The sequence below is a fragment of the Gorilla gorilla genome, chromosome 5, assembly GCF_029281585.2.
Source record: "Gorilla gorilla gorilla isolate KB3781 chromosome 5, NHGRI_mGorGor1-v2.1_pri, whole genome shotgun sequence".
In the NCBI taxonomy this organism is placed as follows: domain Eukaryota; kingdom Metazoa; phylum Chordata; class Mammalia; order Primates; family Hominidae; genus Gorilla; species Gorilla gorilla.
This window is the reverse complement of record NC_073229.2, coordinates 42,223,431-42,244,759: the sequence shown is the minus strand read 5'-3', so window position 1 is coordinate 42,244,759 and position 21,329 is coordinate 42,223,431. Positions and strand designations below refer to the sequence as shown.

The following is a 21,329-nucleotide window of genomic DNA, read 5'->3' as shown; positions in this document are numbered from 1 at the left end:
AGCCTGCATTCTCAACCAATGCCTTCCTTTGGTTTCCTGTGAAAATGTCCAGTTCACATTTTATGTAAAAAGTTTTTATTAAAACAAAGAAGATGAAAGTTCTTCAAGGGTGCATTTCCCCAACAGTGGAATAAAAATAAACTTCATAAGCAAGATGTAACAAGGCCAGTGAAGTACATAATAAGAAAGATTTCTGGTCCTGGATAAGATGGTACAGATAGCACCAGCTGCCAGCTGTCTCTGTGAACCCAATGCTGGACATGCCAGAGGAGAGAGAAAGAGAATCATAGTCAAAACCAACAACAACAACAGCAACAAAACCTCAATCGGAAACTAGCACCAAAAACGCAAGACATTTCTGGAGGCCAATAAATTGGTTGGATCTGGGGGAGGATGATGGCCTCACGTGAGAGCGAGCTCGGGACCACCCATGCAGGAGTGGGCAGGGCAAGGGCAGGGCTGCACGTCTCCTACCACGCCTGTGAGTTCCAGGTGATCCTGCCTACAAACCTGGGTCCCTGGATCAATGCGACATTGCTACAGGTAGAAAAGCAGCAGGGCTGGCTTGGGGCAGTGAGCCAGTGCTCATGCCCAGCAGGTACACCAGCCATGGGAAACAAGTGTAGGCAACGGCAACACCAGCAGCCTCTTCTCCCCAACCTATTCCAATAGAGGGAACTGCAAAATACCCCAGCGGAAAGGATACTTGGGGTGGGGGAGTGGCACTGAGACTGGATTTTAACACTAGAGCCATCCTCAGTGAGGCTCAACCCTTTGCCCTCCAAATGTATGAGGAGCACAAACCAAGGCCTAAGCTTTTTACCACAACCCACGGGAGATATCACAAGCCAAGGCTGCCAACGGTGCAAGGAGTTAAAGATGAGCTCACAGGGAAAATTACAAGACGTCTGAGGAGCTCCGAGACTAAGAAAGATAAAGCAGCACAACCTATACCACGGGAGACAGAAATGGTGGAAGAGAATAAAAATGTTTTTTTAAAAAGGACAAATAGCCACAGCAAAGTAAGGGAGAATAATGAAGCAGGAAGAATCAGTTATGGGGAAGAACCCACTGGAGATATCAGGGATGGGAAAAACAATTGTTGAGATAAAGATCTTGGTGGGTGGGATGGAAGCCAGAATGAGTATATCTGAAGAATGCATTAATATGCTGGCAGATGAGGGGAGGGACTCGCAGAAGGCATCAGGAATGAATCAGGAATGAAGAGATGCAATGAAGAGACAAGAGAAGTAGGGCACAGAAGTAGAAGTATCACAATAATAGACTACTTAGAAGGCTAGAAAAGCATAAATGAAAGGAAGAAGAATATCTGGAAAAATAATGACAAAAAATTTTCCAGGAATAAACAAACCTGTTAGATATTAATGAGCTGGGCATGGTGGCTCACGCCTGTAATCCCAGCCCTTTGGGATGCTGAGGTGGGTGGATCACTTGAGGTCAGGAGTTCGAGACCATCCTGGCCAACATGGCGAAACCCTGTCTCTACTAAAAATACAAAAATTAGCAGGGCCTGGTGGTGGGCGCCTGTAATCCCAGCTACTCAGGAGGCTGAGTCAGGAGAATCGCTTGAACCCAAGAGGCAGAGGTTACACTGAGCTGAGATCGCACCACTGCACTCCAGCTTGGGTGACAGAGCGAGACTCCATCAAAAAACAACAACAACAACAAAAAAACCCAAACCAAAACAAAAAACCGTATTAAAGATATTAGGACCTCAACTGAAAAACCTCACTGTGTGCCATACCAGATAGTAAAATTTAAGAACATCAAAGATCAAGAGAAATTCTAAATGTTTCCAAAGAGAAAAAACAGATCTCTTTCAAAGAAGCAAGAATCAGATTTCTTGGCAATAACCCTGGATAAAAGTAGATAAAGAGGCCGGGCGTGGTGACTCACACCTGTAATCCCAGCACTTTGGGAGGCTGAGGCTGTTGGATCACTTGAGGTAAAGAGTTTGAGGCTAGCCTGGCCAACATGGTGAAACCCTGTCTCTATTAAAAGTATAAAAATTAGCCAGGTGTGGTGGCACATGCCTGTAGTCCCAACTACTCGGGAGGCTGAGGCAAGAGAATCGCTTGAACCCAGGAGATGGAGGTTGCAGTAAGCCGAGATCACACCACTGCACTCCAGCCTGGATGACGGAGTTAGACTCCATATCAAAAAAAAAAAAAGAAAAAAAAAGTGGATAAAGGAGTAATATCTCCAAAGGGTTGAACCTAAAATTTTATCCAGGTAAATTATTATCTACTTGTGAATGGGAGATAAAAGACCACAAAAGGACACAGAAAGTTCATGTCCTATGGAGGCCAATGAAAGAATCCTTTGAGGTATAATACGTTAAGAAGGAAAATGAGTTCAGGTCTGAGCACGATGGTTCATGCCTGTGATCCCAGCACTTTGGGAGGCAGAGGCGGGCGGATCACTGGAGGTGAGGAGTTCAAGAACAGCCTGGCCAACATGCTGAAACCACATCTCTACTAGATTACAAAAAATTAGCCAGGCATGGTGCGCGTGCCTGTAGTCCCAGCTACTCGGAAGGCTGAAGCACGAGAATCGCTGAGATCATGCCACTGCACTCCAGCCTGGATGACAGAGCAAGACTCCATCCTCCATCTCAAAAAAAAAAAAAAAAAAAAAAAAAAAAAAGAGTTCAGCAGAAAGTAAGAAAAAGTAAATTAAAGAATTTGAGGCCAGGCATGGTGTGGCTCACTCCCATAATCCCGGCACTTTGGAAGGCCAACGCAGGACTACCTGAGGTCAGGAGTTCGAGACCAGCCTGGCCAACATGGTGAAACCCCATCTCTACTAAAAATACAAAAAATTAGCCTGGTATGGTGGTGGGTGCCTGTAGTCCTAGCTACTCTGGAGGCTGAGGCAGGAGAATTGCTTTAACCAAGGAGGCAGAGGTTGCAGTGAGCCAAGATTGCACCATTGCACTGCAGCCTGGGCAACAGTGAAACTCCATCTCAAAAAGAAAAAAAAAATAGAATTTGATAAATTTTATGGTCCAAATAAGTTATGATTTTTTTAAAAACCCATAAATTGCACTCTGCTCTTCAATGGACTCAACACAACTGTCTGCCTCCTGGCCAGACCTCAAAGCAGCCCAGGAATCTCTTTCAGGGTTTCCTATGTTCTTTTCTATTCTTCCTCCCATCTCCCCGCTGGCTGGAGGATCTTACTTGATAACTGGTGCCAGAGGCCCGAAAGTCTCTTCATGAGTGCACAGCATGTCCTGGGTGACATTGCACAGCAGGGTAGGCTCAAAGAAATTTTTTCCAAGTTGGTGTCGTTTTCCACCTGTCACAACGGTGGCACCTTTAGAAACGGCATCATTCACCTGTTTCTCCACCTGTGTAATGATGAAGAAAAAAAGCTTTCCACATGATACAATCTTTTAGAATGTTTAAACTGCAGAAAACTATAACTAGTTCCATTTTTTTTTCTTTTTTAAAAAAAGTAGGTTAACAATAAAGCACGCTGGTTTCCTTTTGTAGAAGGAACCACATTTGCAGAGATTCAGAAGCAAGAGTGCCACCTTCTTCCTTGGTCTTTGATATCTTCTAGCTGTTTGATCTTCCTGTTTGTTGAATGGTCTAATATATATTCGCTTCTTTTAGGCCTGCGGCTCAGCCGTTTGCTTGGATTTGCTTTCATTGCATTCTGCGGTTATTTCTAGCTTCTTGGATCCCATGTTGTCCTATTTCCTGAACTGAGTTTTTGTTGCTTTCTGACACACATATTCTCCTCAAGTAGTTGTTATTTATTTATTTATTTATTTATTTTTGAGATGGAGTCTCGCTCTGTCACCCAGGCTGGTGTGCAGTGGCACGACCTTGGCTCACTGCAACCTCTGCCTCCCAGGTTCAAGCGATTCTCCTGCCTCAGCCTCCCGAGTAGCTAGGATTATAGGCACCCACCACCGCGCCTGGCTAATTTTTGTATTTTTAGAAGAGACAGGGTTTCATCATCTTGGCCAGGCTGGTCTCGAACTCCTGACCTCGTGATTCACCCGCCTTGGCCTCCCAAAGTGCTGGGATTACAGGAGTGAGCCACGAGGCCTGGCCAAGTAGTTGTTTTAAAAAAGATGCACTGGATGTGGTCTAGTTTCTGAATTTTCATACACCAAGTTTCTGGTGTTTTGTACTCCACCTGATTGATAATTTGCTTGAGTACAGAATTCTGATACAAAATAACTTTCAGAACTTTGAGTGCACTTCTCCACTTCCGGCGTTGTTGAGGAAGTTTGAGCCAAAAATGGTTCTTACCCTTTTTCTTCTTGATAGCTTTTTCCTCTCTGAAATCTCCTAGGGTCTTCTATGCTCTGATATTCTAAAATTTTAGCAATACTATATATATATATTTTCCCTTTTCATTCATCCTACTTGGTAATCAGTGAAATCTTTCAATCTGCAGAATAATTATTTTCCCCTAACTCTGAGAAGTTTCCATCTATTATTTACTTGGTAATGTCCCTTCCTCCATTTTCCCAATTATTTCACTCCAGAACTCCTACTACTGGACGGGTATTAACAGGAATTCAGATTAGTTCTGATTTTTTTTGGCATTTCTATTATATTTTTTGCCTCTCTATAGTTTGCTTTAAACTCCATAATATCTCCTAAATTTTATCATCTACTTCAGCTACCGAATCTTGTGACAGTCATGTGTCTAATTTCTACAGACTCTTTGTTTTCATTGCTTCATTTCCTAGAACGTACTTCTTTTTTTATTATTATTATACTTTAAGCCTAGAACATACTTCTTATTAACAGTTTACAGATGTACTATCTTCCCAAAACTCTTGCAGGACATTATGAGATTTTTAGAAAATTTCCTTCCAGTTCCCTAATTTATCTGCTTCCTTCAGGGACTATTCTGTTTGTTCTTCCTGACCTTTCCTCTTATGTGCTGGTGGTTTTCCCATCATGATCCTTGGTTGTTCATCTTTCTGAATGAAGGACTGAGTTGTCGAAACTAACCTGGTCAGCTCCTTCTCAGCTCCAGCAGTGTGTTTGGGGGACACACACACACACAAGGACTGGGTTGATCAATTTGGGGATGTGTAGCATGAGTGGTCTGTGCTGTTTTAAGCTGGGGTTTATTCTAACTTGCAGGCTTCACATAAGGGCAGCTCCCTTCCCCAAAAGGCAAAGTCGGGAGAGCCCTACCCTGATGTACTTTGCCTTGCTCTTGAAGCTGTAGTCTGCTTAGATACCTACTATATTTCTTCAGAAAAACTGTCCTGCCCAGAACAAATGCCTCTGCTGTCTTGTGTGTCTTGGTGGTGGTTGTGGTGAGGAGGGATGGTGGGAATGACCCAGAAAATTGTGCAGAAGTAGAATCAACCAGCTTCATCTCCTCACCTCCTCCTATTCCTACTTTCTGTAGCCACCAATTCTAGAAAGGCTCTGTCATTTAAAATCGCACCAATTTCCTCTGCAGGGTTCCCCTGGGTAGACCCATCTATTTTGACTTCTATTAACACAATCCCTTCTGAGTTCCAGAAGTTCATTACAATCTTTGGTTCACTGGAGTTGTTTTCCCTTCCATTTTCACCTGAATTTTCTGTTTTGCTTTTGTTTTTGAGACGGAGTCTCGTTTTGTTGCTCAGGCTGGGGTGCACTGGTGTGATCTCTGCTCACTGCAACCTCCGCCTCGTGGGTTCAAGAGATTCTCTTGCCTCCGCCTCCTGAGTAGCTGGGACTACAGGTGCTTGCCACCACGCCTGGCTAATTTTTCTATTTTTTTTTTTTTTTTAGAGATAGGGTTTCACTATGTTGGTCAGGCTGGTCTCAAACTCCTGACCTCAAGTGACCCACCTGCCTCAGCTTCCCAAATGCTGGGATTATAGGCGTGAGCTACCGCGCCCGGCCCTCAGCTTAATTTTCTATAGGGTTTCAGGAAGGTAAATATAGGTGTGAGTGCATTCTGTCTTTGAGACTGACTCTTTTAAAATCCATGCCCTCCCTGCAATGCTCTCATAGTGCATCACCTGCAAATAATCCCCATCGGCTAGGATGGCTTACTTTCTATGAATTTTATATTATAAAAATAATTCTACTTAACAAAAATACCCCCTTGCTCCCCAAATATAATCTGCTCTGCCCTTTTCTTGTCATATTAATGTGAGGTGCAGTGTTTTTTTCCTAGAACCCACTCTTTGACAGTATGTACACTAGAGCCAACACAATGAAGTGTTTTTAAACAACGTGGTTTCCACCAAATTTCTCTCCAGCAAAAAAGAAATCTCGCTGTCTGCTTGTTTGAAATCCTGGCATACAGCACCATCTGGAGGACAACGTCTACGTCTTCCCTTTGGGGAAAAAATCTTCAAGACAGAGTGGTTTCTCAGCCTGGCTGCAAACTAGCATCATCCTGGGGCACTTAGAAAATGTCAACGCCTAGGCCGACTACACATAAATTAACACCTAGTCTTCTTGGATGGGTCCCAGGCGACTGTAGTCGATAAAGGCACGGTGTGAGTTTAGGACCACCACTCTAGGACTTGAACCACAGCTGGCCTAGACCCAAATTGCCTTCACTAGACAAGTGAATACCCCTGGCTTGTCCCCAAGGTCCAAAGTCACCTCTAAAATGCAGGTGGTTCCAATGTAAATTTTAATGTATTTTCTTTATCTAGAGTAATCCCAAGACAGTAACTAGAAATTTATCAGAGCTCTGTCAAACCTCGAGGCTTCCCTGGGTTTCCCAAGGCAATGGATGTGGGTTCAGCTGAGTTGACTGCCCACGGGGTGGAGGCAGCCATGGAGTCAGGGCTTGGCTCTCAGGCTCTGAGGAGGTTGAGGAACAGCGGTGGGGCTGTGCTTCCCATGATGAGTACTGACTTGGCTGTCACTTGCTTCTGGTTCTTCAGTTGCATCCAGGGGCTGGCTGTGCCTCTACTGTGTGTCTCCCTCTGACCACCTCTCCTCCCTTCTTTCCCACACACAATCTTCAGCTTCTACTGTCTTCTTGATTTAAAATATTCCGTTAAAACCATTTCTGGGTAGGCATGGTGGCTCACGCCTGTAATCCCAGCACTTTGGGAGGCTGAGGCAGGTGGATCACCTGAGGTCAGGAGTTCGAGAGCAGTCTGGCCAACATGTGAAACCCCAGCACTACTAAAAATACAAAAAGTAGCCAGGCATGGTGGTGGGTGCCTGTAACCCCAGCTACTCGGGAGGCTGAGGCAGGAGAATCGATTGAACTCAGTGGGGCGGAGGTTGCAGTGAGTCAAGACTCACCACTATACTCTAGCCTGGGCAACAGAGCGAGACTCCATCTCAAAAAAAAAAAAAAAAAAAAAAAACTGGATGTTTGATATTACAAGAAACTTTCTTGTGACTCCAAAATGGATTTTTTTTAAACAGTAGAATAAGGAGAGAAGTCTCATATAGCTAGTAGTATGGATTATAACATTTTTTTAAACAAACAAATCTTTCCTAAAAGCAGTTTCCCCTCAATATCTCTAAATCCTGAACATGGCATCTGTGATTCTGCACCCCTGGCTGGGATACTTTCATGAAGGACTGTTTTAGACAGGGATTTTGTCATCGAGAGAAGAACGAACAGGACAACATCAGCATTACAGCCGAAACGCAAACCATCTCAAAACCAAGCCAGTCTTCCATTCCATAGGTGTTCCAAAAGATGAATGAACTTTGTCTCAAGATCCTAATTGCTGAGGCAGTGAGGGATAGAATTATCATCACTATAACAAAATTTAGGGAGGACAGTAAAGAGCTACAGTGACAGACCGCATGGGGACTTGGTGCAATGGCAGGGCTGTAGCAGCTCATGACCAGACAACAACCCGATTCATATAACTGGTAGGCAGAATTCACTTTTCTCAGGTTTCTCCATTGTTTACAAAATAGGCTTGCCGGGCACTTTACCAAAATGACTTTTTTGTTTTCATTTTTTTTTTTTGCCTTTTAACATCATTTTTTTTAGCTATTATTAATTTTTTAATTATTTTAACCTTTGTGGTTTTTGTATGAAAACATTGTTGAAAATTCCATTCGATTCCATGTATAGATATAGATCTCTCATACTCTATACTCTAATCAGGGTAGTTAGCACATCTATCGCCTCAAACATTGATCATTTCTTTATACTGGGAACGTTCAAAATCTACTCTTCTAATAATAGCTATTTGAAAATATACAATACATTGTTGCTAATTACAATCATTCTACAGTGCTGTAGAACACCAGAGCTTATTCCTTCTGTCTAGCTGTAATATTCTGTCAACCCACCCCTCTCTATCCCCACCCCTCCAGCCAAAGTGTTTTTTGCTGATTAAGCTTTTCATATTGAAACCATGAAATGTACTTTCACAAATAATACCATATACTTACCTTTTCTACCGCTTTTTCATTAATTAATGGGCCCTGAGTAGTTCCTTCCTCAAATCCATTACCTACGCGCAGGTTCTTCTTCATGGCCTCGGCGAATGCTTTTACAAAGGCATCATGGATGCCCCTTTGCACCAAGAATTGGTTTGAGCAAACACAAGTCTGGACAGGAGACAAAAACAAACCCACACAGTCTGTCAGAAGCTGCAGACCTGACCAGTGAACGTGTGGCTGCTACCGCCTCTCTGTGAAAACACTTCTCTCGGTGGTTGTCATGTGTTCAAACTGCCATTTTCCTCCTCACGTGGGCTTGGCCCCAAAGATAAAAGCACTGAGTCAGTGCATGTTCCCCTCCAATTCCCTCCACAGCTGCTATGCTACACAGCTGCTATGCATCAGTGATTAGTTGGCAATAAGCACCTGTACACACACACACACACACACACACACACACACACACACACACACACACGAAAGAAAAGAAAAAAAAGCCACCCAATCTATGTTTTTTTCAAATGGCTTTTGTTTGTTTTGTTTCCCTGGGGGGTGGGGAAAGAGTGCAATTCTCCTAGGAGACTGCGATGCTGCAGCAACAGCAGAGGCTAAGAGGAATGTGGTCCAACACCAACTTATAGTCTTGTGTTTTGCTGACACAGGGTCTCGCTCTGTCGCCCAGGCTGGAGTGCAGTAGTGGTGAGTTCACTGCAGCCTTGACCTCCAGGGCTCAAGTGATTCTTCCACCTCAGCCTCCCAAGTAGGTGGGACTATAGGCACTTGCCACCATGCCCAGCTAATTTTTAATTTTTTTTGCCTGGGCGCAGTGGCTCATGCCTGTAACCCCAGCACTTTGGGAGGCTGAGGTGGGTGGATCACCTAAGGTCAGGAGTTTGAGACTAGCCTGGCCAACATAGTGAAACCCATCTCTACTAAAAATAGAAAAATTAGCTGTAGTCCCAGCTACTCAGGAGGCTGAGGCAGGAGAATCTCTTGAATCCAGGAGGTGGAGGTTGCAGTGAGCTGACATCATGCCACTACACTCCAGCCTGGGCAACAGAGTGAGACTCTGTCACACACACAAAAAAAATTGTAGAGACAGAGTCTCACTCTGTTGCCCAGGCTGGTCTCCAACTCCTGGGCTCAAGTGATCCTCCTGCCTTGGCCTCCCAGAATGCTGGGATTACAGTTGTGAGCCACCATACCTGTCCCCAAGTTGTAGCCTTACAGTGTAATTGATGGTAACATATATTGACATTTTGTATTTATGAAGGAAAATATACTTATTTCTGACAAAACCAAGCTTATTTAGGTTATGTGGAAGGGAAAAACTTAATTACCAAAGGCCAAGGCAAGGATGAAAATTATTTGATAGAGAATATCACACATTTCACAATTTTTTCACAATATAACCTTTCAGGGATATTTACTCTGTTTCTAGAATGCATTTAAAATTACATATTGATGGTACTTTTAAGATGAATGCTTAAGAATATTTAAGAAGGCAGGATCCTGGCAACAGCTTGGATAGAACTGGAAGACAGGACGCTTGGCTCAGAGTCCCAGCTCCTCAGCAGATTTGACACTGTGGCCCAAAGACGTCTGATCTCAAGTCACTTTTTCTTTCTAGAGTTTCATTTCCTCATCTCTAAAATGCAATGTTTGTAGAGCTGATAACTGTGAAGGTCCCTGACAGATCAAATATTCCAGGATTTCCTAGGAAGACATGAGCTCAGGCCTCTGGTCTCCCAGGACAGCCTGGATACTCCTCCAAAACACTGCTGGCGTGGGCCTGTGCCCTGTAGAGGGCACCTCTGAGGCTCCCTCCATCTCGGGACAGCGAGACCCCACTGGGTCATAGCAGGCAACAGGGTTCTGAGTTATTCCAGCCACCACCCTCCTCAACATTTTCTTACTTTCTTTCCCTTGGCCTCAGAGACCCCAATTGTTCAAGGCTGTTCTGTGTCTGAGAAAATTATATCCATTCAGTAGAAAAAAGATCAATGAAAGAAAACTATAAAAATAACCAGATTAAAAGGATAGGGGAAAGAAGAAAACAGAGAACAATTTGACTAAAGGACATCTGCTGTTCAGAAAATTATTTGAAACCAGGGACTGTACCTTATTTTGGGGGGGCCCCTCTGAGCCTAGTATAACCCTGGTAATAAAAAGTAAGGCATATACTAAATATTTGCTGAAAGAGTCAATGAATAAAGAATGAATAATGGAAGGAACCCCAAAGTTTCCTTCCGGGATATAAGGCAGTAGAGGTGGTGGGATCTTTGTAACACACACACACGCGCACACACACACACTCTCACATGCACACATATCACACATACACACACACTCACACATGCACACGCAAACACACATCCTGAAATACTCTCCAGGACTCACCTGTCCAGTGTTCCTAAATTTAGATGCCATGGCCCCTGCTACAGCCTGGTCCACGTTGGCACTGTCAAATACTATAAATGGAGCAAGGCCGCCCAGCTCCATAGAGACCCTTTTCACAGAGTTTGCTGCATGGTGCAACAGGATCTGTGAGCAGAGGAGAGAAAGCTGTGAGCACAGAAATCCATTACCAGGATTGTTAAGCCTTTGTTTAAAAAAATTACCAAATGGTGAAAAAAGCAAGGTGCATAGTGGTGTACATGGGATAACTTTGCATAAGAAAACAGAGAAATAAGAATATATGTTTACATTTGCTTGTATTTGATAAAGAAACATTGGGAAGAGGCTGGGTGTGGTAGTGTGCACCTGTAATTCCAGCATCTTAAGAGGCTGAAGTGGGAGGATTACTTGAGGCCAGGGGTTCCAGACCAGCCTGGGCAACATAGGGAGACTCCATTTCAAAAATTAAATAAATAAATAAATTAGTAAAATAAACACTGGGATGACAGGACAGTAAAAGTCATTATTTATAGAAAGAGGGAGTGAGTCAGGGTTGGGGTGAGGGTGAGACTTGTCATGGTAAACTTTAATACTGTCTTAATTTTTCAACCATATAAGTAAGTGTTTATCTATTCAAAACAATTATATGATGGGCTTAAAAATCATAGAGATAAGGAAATAAAATCACCTAGAATCCCACAACCCACCTTACACTGATAACATCTTAAAGTACATCCATTTAGAATGTAGCCATGCAGATTCAGGTACATGCACATTTAAAAAAAAAAAAAAAGGATGTTATAATTATATAATTATACCGTTTCGTAACCTGCTTTATCTTCCCAATGAATCACATATTTGGGACGTCTATCTTAAAATTTTCATAACACTTTATATCTTACTCCTTTAATGTAACACTCTAATGTGAAGATCCTCTTGTGTCAGCACATATGTTTCTAGAACTTGATTTTATTTATTATTGAGATGGAGTCTCACTCTGTTGCCCAGGCTGTAGTGCAGTGGCACAATCTCCAGTTACTGCAACCTCCACCTTCTGGGTTCAAGCAATTCTTCAGCCTCAGACTCTTGAGTAGCTGGGATTACAGACATGTGCCACCACACCTGGCTAATTTTTGTATTTTTAGTAGAGATGGGGTTTCGCCATGTTGGCCAGGCTGGTCTTGAACTCCTGACCTCAAGTGATCTGTCTGCCTCAGCCTCCCAAAGTGCTGGGATTACAGGTGTGAGCCACTGTGCCCGGCCTAGAACATTCCTTTAGATGCTTGCATAGTATTCCACTGCATGGCTATTCTGTAATTTATTTATTCAGGCCCCGTCTGTTGGACATTTAGGTTGTTTCCATCCTTGCCATTAAAAAAACGCTGTGGATCGTGCCACTGCACTCCAGCCTGGGCTACAGAGCGAGACTCCATCTCAAAAACAAAACAAAACAAAAAACAAAAACGCTGTGATGATTCTGTCAGGATGAACATGTAGAATTGCTAGCTCAATGTATAATCGTAAGGCTTTTGATACTTATAGCTATTATAGTTTAAATATCCAGTAAGAGATTTCATAGCCTAAGAAGCTGCTTAGGGATGTTTAAATGCTTTATTAAGGATAGTAGGTCTTTGTCTAGTCATGGCTGCAGGAAAGATGGGACCACACTTGAGATAGTTCGAGTGAAACAGACGGTGTTCGCAAGCCCAAGGTGGCTCTAGGATTGCCCCCCAGGTGTTGTACATTCTGAGGTCATGAGTTTTGTGACACGGTTCTTGGTAAAAACACAGAATGGCTGGAAAGCTAGGCCCGTGCGGGTACTGTGTATGTGTCTGCATGTTAATATTCCAGCAATCAAATAGTAGTAACAATCTTCTCTGAAACATTACTGTTCAAGAAAGCAGTTCAAGTTTTAAGACTAAACATATTTCTTTATCGGACGCAACATAACTATTTAAACTTTTTTTTATGTTTTTATTTAAAAATGTTTAAGAAACGTCATTGACTTTTCCTGGATTTGCTTCACTGCAAAAATGATTCTCACTGTTGGGTCACTCCATTTTGCCTCCACCTGGCCTTGAGCACAGGTCCTGTCTCTGGTGTCTGTCCCTCCACCTGCACTGGCTCTGTGTCCTCTGACAGTGTCCTCTCCCCACTCAGTCTCTGCTTCTCCAGGAAGGCGGCTTGCCCTGGCCACTGGGTATGGTGTAAACTCCTGTCATGTCTTAATGAATCTTTTCCCAGCTCCAGTTCCCATGGGCTGACCTCCTCAGGGCCTCAGCTTCCAAAGATAGCATGTGATTGGCCCAGCCTACCTTTCTTTCTTTTTCTTTTTTTGAGTTTAGGAGCAGAAGTTTAATAGGCAAAAGAAAGAGAAAGAAACAGAAAGCAAAACAGCTCTCTCTCTTCTCTAGTGAAGAAGAGGGGACTTCCTAGAGCAAAAGGCCCTGACCCAGCCCACCCTTCTATGCCAGGCTACTTGTCCTAGGTCACTGGCCAGCCCACAATTTCTGTTTCACTCAAATCAATGACCACTCATGATTCAGTTCTCTGAACAGAGGAAGAGATGAGGTATCATATGTTTTACAACATGGCTGCTGTCCTCTCAGCGGGGTCCTGGGAGGGGTGGCCCCCCTAGAAAGTGGCAAGGGCAGGGCAGGCATGCCTAGAACAGGCTCGCTGTGTATGCCTCAGTTACGAGGCAAGGTTCTCCACCCCAGGACCAGGAGCTCAGCCCCTAATCTCTGAAGACCAGCTCAGCAGAGGTGCTTGCTTAGTTATACATCAGTTATCCCTTCAGCTATACTTGTCACATTTCCTGTTCAGTCACTAGAGGTGCATCACTGTCCTGGGTCAAGAGGAGCAAAGCTGGACTTGGCAGGGTCATGGCTGATATTTTCCTGGAGCCCTGTTAGATGAGGATAGTTTGCTGAGAAAACTGAGTTGCTGCCCTTCGCCCAGTATCCTGGAAATTTATCTGGCTTGAATGAGAAGGATTTACAATGCTTTCTCCCAGGCTTCCCTCTTTTTTTCTAACTACTTCGTAGTAATATTTGAATCTTTCTGCGGGTAAGTTTGCATTGTAAGAACCACTGATCAGGGGCATAGCAGTTTATGGATCTAAAAATTCCTATTTCTATTATGAATGAATGGTAGGATTCCAAAGCACTACTCCCTGAGTAGGAGTTTATGGCATGACAAAAGTGATTATGGTTGGGAGACATTAAAAGCACATTATTCCAGCTGGGCACGCTGGCTCACACCTATAATCCCAGCACTTTGGGAGGCCAAGGAGGCAGGATCACTTGAGGCCAGGAGTTCCGGATCAGCCTGGCCAACATGGCGAAACCCCATCTCTACAGAAAATACAAAAATTAGCCAGGCATAGTGGCACATGCCTGTAATCCTAGCTACTCAAGAATCTGAGCACGAGAATCACTTGAACCCAGGAAGCAGAGGTTACAGTTAGCCAAGATCACGCCACTGCACTCCAGCCTGGGCAACAGGGCAACTGTCTCAAAAAAAAAAAGTTAAATTATTCCCTCCTGCTTCTCATGGTTTCTAAAATGACCATAGATGCACAAAATCTTTGAAATTAGACTTTTTTATTTTTATTATTTTTTGAGGCAGGGTCTCACTCCTATTGCCCAGGCTAGAGTGCAGTGACATGATCACAACTCACTGCAGCCTCAACCTCCCAGGCTCAGGTGATCCTCTCACCTCACCCTCCCAAGTAGCTGGGACTACATGTGTGTGCCACTAAGCCCAGCTAATTTTTTTTTTTGTAGAGACAGGGTTTCACCATGTTGTCTAGGTTGGGCTCAAGTGATCCTCCTGCCTTGGCCTCTCAAAGTGTGAGGATTACAGGTGTGAGCCACCACGCCTGGGCAGATTTATATTATTTTTTATCTGTTATGTGTTTATGGACATGAACAGTGTGAGTACAGATACATATATGTGTATATCTAGATATAAACTAGTAGAAAAAAGCACACCATCTGAAGAGAAACACCATAAACAAAAATTTTGTTCAACCTTGATTTTTTCTCTTTTGGACATTTTTTTATTATTTATTTTTTTTAATTTTTATCTTTATTTATTTTTATTTTTTTTGAGACAGAGTCTCACTCTGTCGCCCAGGCTGGAGTGCAGTGGTGTGATCTCGGCTCACCTCACTGCAAGCTCCGCCTCCTGGGTTCACACCATTCTCCTGCCTCAGCCTCCTAAGTAGGTGGGACTACAGGCGCCCGCCACCACGCCCAGCTAATTTTTTGTATTTTTAGTAGAGTTGGGGTTTCACCGTGTTAGCCAGGATGGTCTTGATCTCCTGACCTTGTGATCCGCCTGCCTCGGCCTCCCAAAGTGTTGGGATTACAGGTGTGAGCCACCGCGCCCGGCCCTCTTTTGGACATTTAAAAGGATAAATAAACATCTACTTACAGGCATACACATTAAGTTTTTAGCAAAGAACATTTCATCATTTAAGGGAAAAAAAACTCAAAGAAAAAGACCTTTCCATTTCTCTAAGTACTTTTAGACTAAACACAATTTTTGTTCAATTTAAAAACATCCATTTCAACATTAATTGTGTGTTTCTGGAATCTCTAACTCTAGATTATTGAAAGAAACATGCATTCCAGAATTGAAAAAAATACAGTGGAGAACTTTCACCCACTTCACATACAACAAATAATGCAAAAATAATGGGACCCTCGCTGCCCCAATTTCTTTGGTTTTGTCAAAGAGGAACCTATGTCGTGCCATAAAAAACTGTCCAAAATATCCCCAGAGGATGGTCAGATATTACTTTATTCAACCAACAGACCTTTTTTTTGAAACAGAGTCTTGCTCTGTCACCCAGTCTGGAGTGCAGTGGCACAATCCCGGCTCACTGCAACCTTCGCCTCCCGGGTTCAAGTGATTCTCATGCCTCAGTCACCTGAGTACCTGGGATTACGGGTGTGCACCACCATGCCTGGTTAATTGTTGTATTTTCTGTGAGGGGGTTTCATCATGTTGGCCAGGCTGGTCTCGAACTCCTGGCCTCAAGTGATCTGCCCACCTCAGCATCCCAAAGTGCTGGAATTACAGGCATGAGCCGCCGTGCTTGGCCTGCGACAGAGCTTTTAACACTCTGCTGGAAATCTTTCCAAAATTGGTGATCAGGATGAAATAGTATTTTTATAACCTATCAAGATAAAATATTAGAAAGACATTTGTTTTCTTTGAAACTTGAGTCACATACCTTTCCTGTAGTTGTTGAACCAGTAAAGGAAATTTTGGACACCAGAGGATCAGTACAAATTGCCTCCCCTACTTCCTTGGCATTCTTTCGAGAACAGGGAATAACATTGTATACGCCTGAAGGAATCCCAGCCTGGCTTGCAAGCTATAAAGAGAAACAGCAAACATGTGGCAACAATTTACCAAACTGAAAAAAAAAAAAAAAAGAAAAGAGAAATAAATAGATATTTAATCCAAAAAGTAATGGAAGAAAAATTAAGCTGACATTGGGGACAGACTAAGAATATATTTGAAGTTTAAATATAATTCTTATTAGTGCTAAAGTCACGTTAATATTAATGGGTTGTTAAAGATCATTACAATAAAATTTCTACCGGACATGGTGGCTCATGCCTGTAATCTCAGCACTTTGGGAGGCAGAGTTCAGAGGATCACTTGAGCCCAGGAGGTGGAGGTTGCAGTGAGCCAAGGTTGCGCCACTGCACTCCAGCCTGGGGAACAGAACAAGACCCTGTCTCAAAAAACAAAACAAAACAAAAAAATTCTTAGAGTATAAGTTTCTTTCTTTTTTTTTTTTTTAAGACAGTCTTGCTCTGTCACCCAGGCTGGAGTGCATTGGCATAATCTCCACTCATTGCAACCTCTGTCTCCCGGATTCAAGTGATTCTCCTGCCTAAGCCTTCCGAGCAGCTGGGATTACAGGTGCGTGCCTGGCTAATTTTTGTAGTTTTAGTAGAGACGGTTTTCACCATGTTAGCCACGCTGGTCTTGAACTCCTGACCTCAAGTGATCCGCCCACCTCAGCCTCCCAAAGTGTTTGGATTACAGTTGTGAGCCACCGTGCCTGGCCAGAGTATAAATTTCAATGCCACGGTCTGTTCAAACAAATAAAGAAGCAAATAAAAAAACTTGAATTTCTGTCCGGAGAAAAATCAAAGGAGACGCCAAGAAAAAAGTTACTTGATTCATCTGTAGAATCAAGGATGGGAAAGTGAAAAGGGGCATTTAATGAGCACCTACTAGGTGCAGGGCGGCAGTGCAAAGCCTTTCCATAGGTGATTTCCCAGGGGGATGATGAAGAAAGGGAGGCATAGCAGAGAAGAATCCAGCCAAGGCCACAGCTAGTAACAGAACCCGCATGCAAACCCACAGCTACCTGATCTGGACACTCATGCTCTTTCCATAGAGATTCCCTTTGGATAAGACATATCCTGAATTATTTTAATTTCTGGATTCCATTAACAATTAGCTTATTACATAAATCTGACTGGAGATTCTGGGAAGATGAGTTTGTGAATCTCCCTCAATATCCTCATGAAAACAGCAATTAGACAGCGAACCCCAAATCTCAGAGACATTCACAAGACAATTACAACAAACATTTACAACAAGGTATCTCCACAAACCACAAATTACAAGTGGGTAAGAATATACCGCCTGTGTTGACAAGACCTGACCGTCATATCAGCACCTGTGTGAGAGGAAGCAGGGAGCAGCAACAGGCTGTGTGGTGTACCCAATAACAGAGAACCCCAAATAGCCCACAGCTGTTCCTCTGAGAATAGCAGCTGTAAGTGGGAGGGCCTTGCCCTATCAATAGTAGGTGAGTACATGGGATGCTGCAATGTCAATAGTAGGTGAGTACATGGGATGCTGCAATGTCAATAGTAGGTGAGTACATGGGATGCTGCAATATCAATAGTAGGTGAGTACATGGGATGCTGCAATAAGGAATGAAGGGCATGGAGAGTCCAGCCCCTGGGAGCCGTGTGATGAAAGATGAGGAGGCCCTGATAAAAACAGGGGAAGGGGATGGAGCGAGCCAGGAAGCAAGCTACCTTATCTTTGAACACGATACACAAGAAAGCAAAAGGTACACTGTGAAGGAAAAGAAGCTATATTCCTAACTGGGCCTTCTTCCAAAAGTTCAGAAAACTAACTTCACATAAAAATAAAATTCTGACAAAAACACTGAGGTCAAATCCCATAAAAAGTTGTTAAAAGAAAAGAGGCTGGGTGTGGTGGCTCATGCTTGTAACCCCAGCACTTTGGGAGGCTGATGTGGGAGGACTGTTTGAGCCCAGAAGTTCTATACCAGCGTACACAACATAGTGAGACCCTATCTCTACGAAAAAATAAAAAACAAAATTAGCTGGGTATGGTGGTGCACACCTGTAGTCCCAGCTACTTGGGAGGCTGAGGCAGGAGAAACGCTTGAGCCTGGGAGGTCGAGGCTGCAGTGAGCCGTGATAGCAACACTGCACTCCAGCCTGGGTGACAGAGTGAGACTCTGTCTCAAGAAAAAAAAGAAAAAAATAGAAAATAAGAATTAGAATAATATCCCTATAGACAACAAAAGCATACCAGAAAGACATGCCCACAAAACAGACCCAAACTGGGCCAGGTGCGGTGGCTCACACCTGTAATCCCAGCATTTTGGGAGGCCAAGGTGGGTGGATCACTTGAGGTGAGGAGTTCCAGACCAGCCTGGCCAACATGGCAAAACCCCGTCGCTACTAAAAATGCAAAAAATAGATGGGCATGATGGTGTGTGCCTGTAATTCCAGCTACTTGGAGGGCTGAGGAAGGAGAATCGCTTGAACCAGGGAGGCGGAGATTGCAGTGAGCCAAGACTGTGTCATTTCACTCCAGCCTGGGCAACAAGAGTGAAACTCTGTCTCAAACACAAAACAAAACAAAACAAACAACATTAAAAACCAGACCCAAACTGCAACTTACAATTTCAAAACAAGGTAAAAGATGACAAGAAAATTACACCAAGACACAAAAGAACAACCAACATGAACTGAGGCTAGAAAACTTCGGCAATGAGGTGAAGGAATATAGGAAAGAATCAGAAGAAAGAAGTAAATCATTTCAGAAATGAAAACCAAATTAGAAGGAACACAAGCATGAACAAACACCACACATAACCTTAAGAAAAATCGAAGGTGAAAAGAAAGATAATTTTAGAGATCATGGCGGATGGGAAGCAGGACTAGATTTAGACTGCCTCCTACTCGGACGGACAAAACAGCATGTGGAGGCTTGCACTGTGAACTTTTGCTCCAGAACGACTGCAGGAATAAATCAGGAAAACTGGGAGAGCACACAGATCCTGTGAAGGAAGCAGATTGCTCCTGCAGGACCTGGGAGAAACCCCAAATACTGTGCTGGTATCTACGGCTGAGAGACCCACGGACGGTTCACATCACAGGACTCTGTGCAGACAACCCTCAGTAGCAGCCTGGAGCCTGGTAGACTTGCTGGGTGGCTAGATCCAGAAGACAGATAACAATCACTACAGCTCGGCTCTCAGGAAGCCACATCCCTAGGAAAAGGGGGAGCTACTACATCAAGGGAACACCCCGTGGGACAAAAGAATCTGAACAACAGCCTTCAGCCCTAGACCTTCCCTCTGACAGAGCCTACCCCAATAAGAAGAAACCAGAAAGCCAACTCTGGTAATATGGAAAAACAAGATCCTTTAACACCCCCCAAAAATCACACTAGCTCACCAACAATGGATCCAAATCAAGAAGAAATCCCTGATTTACCTGAAAAAGAATTCAGATAGTTATGTATTAAGCTAATCAGGGAGGCAACAAAGAAAGGCAAAGCCCAATTTAAGGAAGTCAAAAAAAAAAAAAAAGATACAAGAAATAAGGGGAGAAATTTTCAATGAAATAGATAGCATACATAAAAAACAATCAAAACTCCAGGAAACAATGGGTGCACTTATAGAAATGCAAAATGTTCTGGAAAGTCTCAGCAATAGAATTGAACAAGCAGAAGAAAGAAAGTCAAAGCTTAAAGACAAGGTTTTCAAATTAACCCAGTCAACAAAGACAAAGAAAAAAGAATAAGAAAATATGAACAAAGCTTCCAAGAAGTCTGGGATTATGTTAAACAACCAAACCTAAGAATAATCGGTGTTCCTGAGGAAGAAGAGAATTCCAAAAGTTTGGAAAACATATTTGGGGGAATAATCGAGGTAAACTTCTCCAGCCTTGCTAGAGACCTAGACATCCAAATACAAGAAGCACAAAGAACAGCTGGGAAATTCATCACAAAAAGATCATCCCCTAGGCACACTGTCATCAGGTTACCTGAAGTTAAGACGAAGGAAAGAGTCTTAAGAGCTGTGAGGCAAAAGCACCAGTAACCTATAAAGGAAAACCTATCAGATTAGCAGCAGATTTCTCAGCAGAAACCCTACAAACTAGAAGGGACTGGGGCCCTATCTTCAGCCTCCTCAAACAAAGCAACTATCAGCCAAGAATTTTGTATCCAGAGAAACTAAGCTGCATTTATGAAGAAAAGATACAGTCTTTTTCAGACAAACACATGCTGAGAGAATTCGCCACTACCAAACCAACACTACAAGAACTGATAAAAGGAGCTCCAAATCTTGAAACAAATCCTGGAAACACATCAAAACAGAACCTCTTTAAAGCATAAATCTCACAGGACCTATAAAACAAAAATACAATTAAAAAACAAAACAAAACCCAAAAGTATTCAGGCAACAAATAGCATGATGACTGGAATGGTACCTCACATCTCAACACAAACATTGAATGTAAATGCCTTAAATACTCCACTTAAAAGATACAGAATTGCAGAATGGATGAGAGTTCACCAACCAACTTTCTGTTGCCTTTAAGAGACCCACCTGACACATAAGGACTCACAGAAACTTAAGGTAAAGGGGTGGAAAAAGGCATTCCAATCAAATGGACACCAAAAGTGAGCAGGAGTAGCTATTCTTATATTAGACAAAACAAACTTTAAAGCAACAGCAGTTAAAAAAGACAGAGAGGGACATTATATATTGATAAAAGGCCTCGTTCAACAGGAAAATATCACAATCCTAAATATATATGCATGTAACACTGGAGCTCCCAAATTTATAAAACGATTACTATTAGACCTAAGAAATGAGATAGACAGCAACACAATAATAATGGGGGATTTCAATACTCCATTGACAGCACTAGACAGGTCATCAAGACAGAAAGTTAACAAAGACACACTAGATTTAAACTATACCCTGGAACAAATGGACTTAGCAGATATTTACAGAACACTATCCAATAGCTGCAGAATATACATTCTATTTATTAGTGCATGGAACTTTCTCCAAGATAGACCATATGGTAGGCCACAAAACGAGCCTCAATAAATTTAAGAAAATTGAAATTATATCAAGCACTCTCTCAGACCACAGTGGAATAAAGCTGGAAATCAACTCCAAAAGGAACCTTCAAAACCATGCAAATACATGGAAATTAAATAACCTGCTCCTGAATG

At 42.9% G+C, this 21,329-nt stretch overlaps 1 protein-coding gene across 1 annotated transcript in view; it reads right to left on the bottom strand.

Annotated features, from left to right (window-relative positions):
- The window catches only part of ALDH5A1 (aldehyde dehydrogenase 5 family member A1), a 38,651-nt gene that overhangs the window by 2,388 nt on the left and 14,934 nt on the right, over positions 1 to 21,329 (bottom strand). The window contains 4 exon segments of the mRNA NM_001279612.1: positions 3,204 to 3,373; positions 8,385 to 8,543; positions 10,776 to 10,919; positions 16,018 to 16,161. Coding sequence (NP_001266541.1) covers positions 3,204 to 3,373; positions 8,385 to 8,543; positions 10,776 to 10,919; positions 16,018 to 16,161 — 617 coding nt within the window.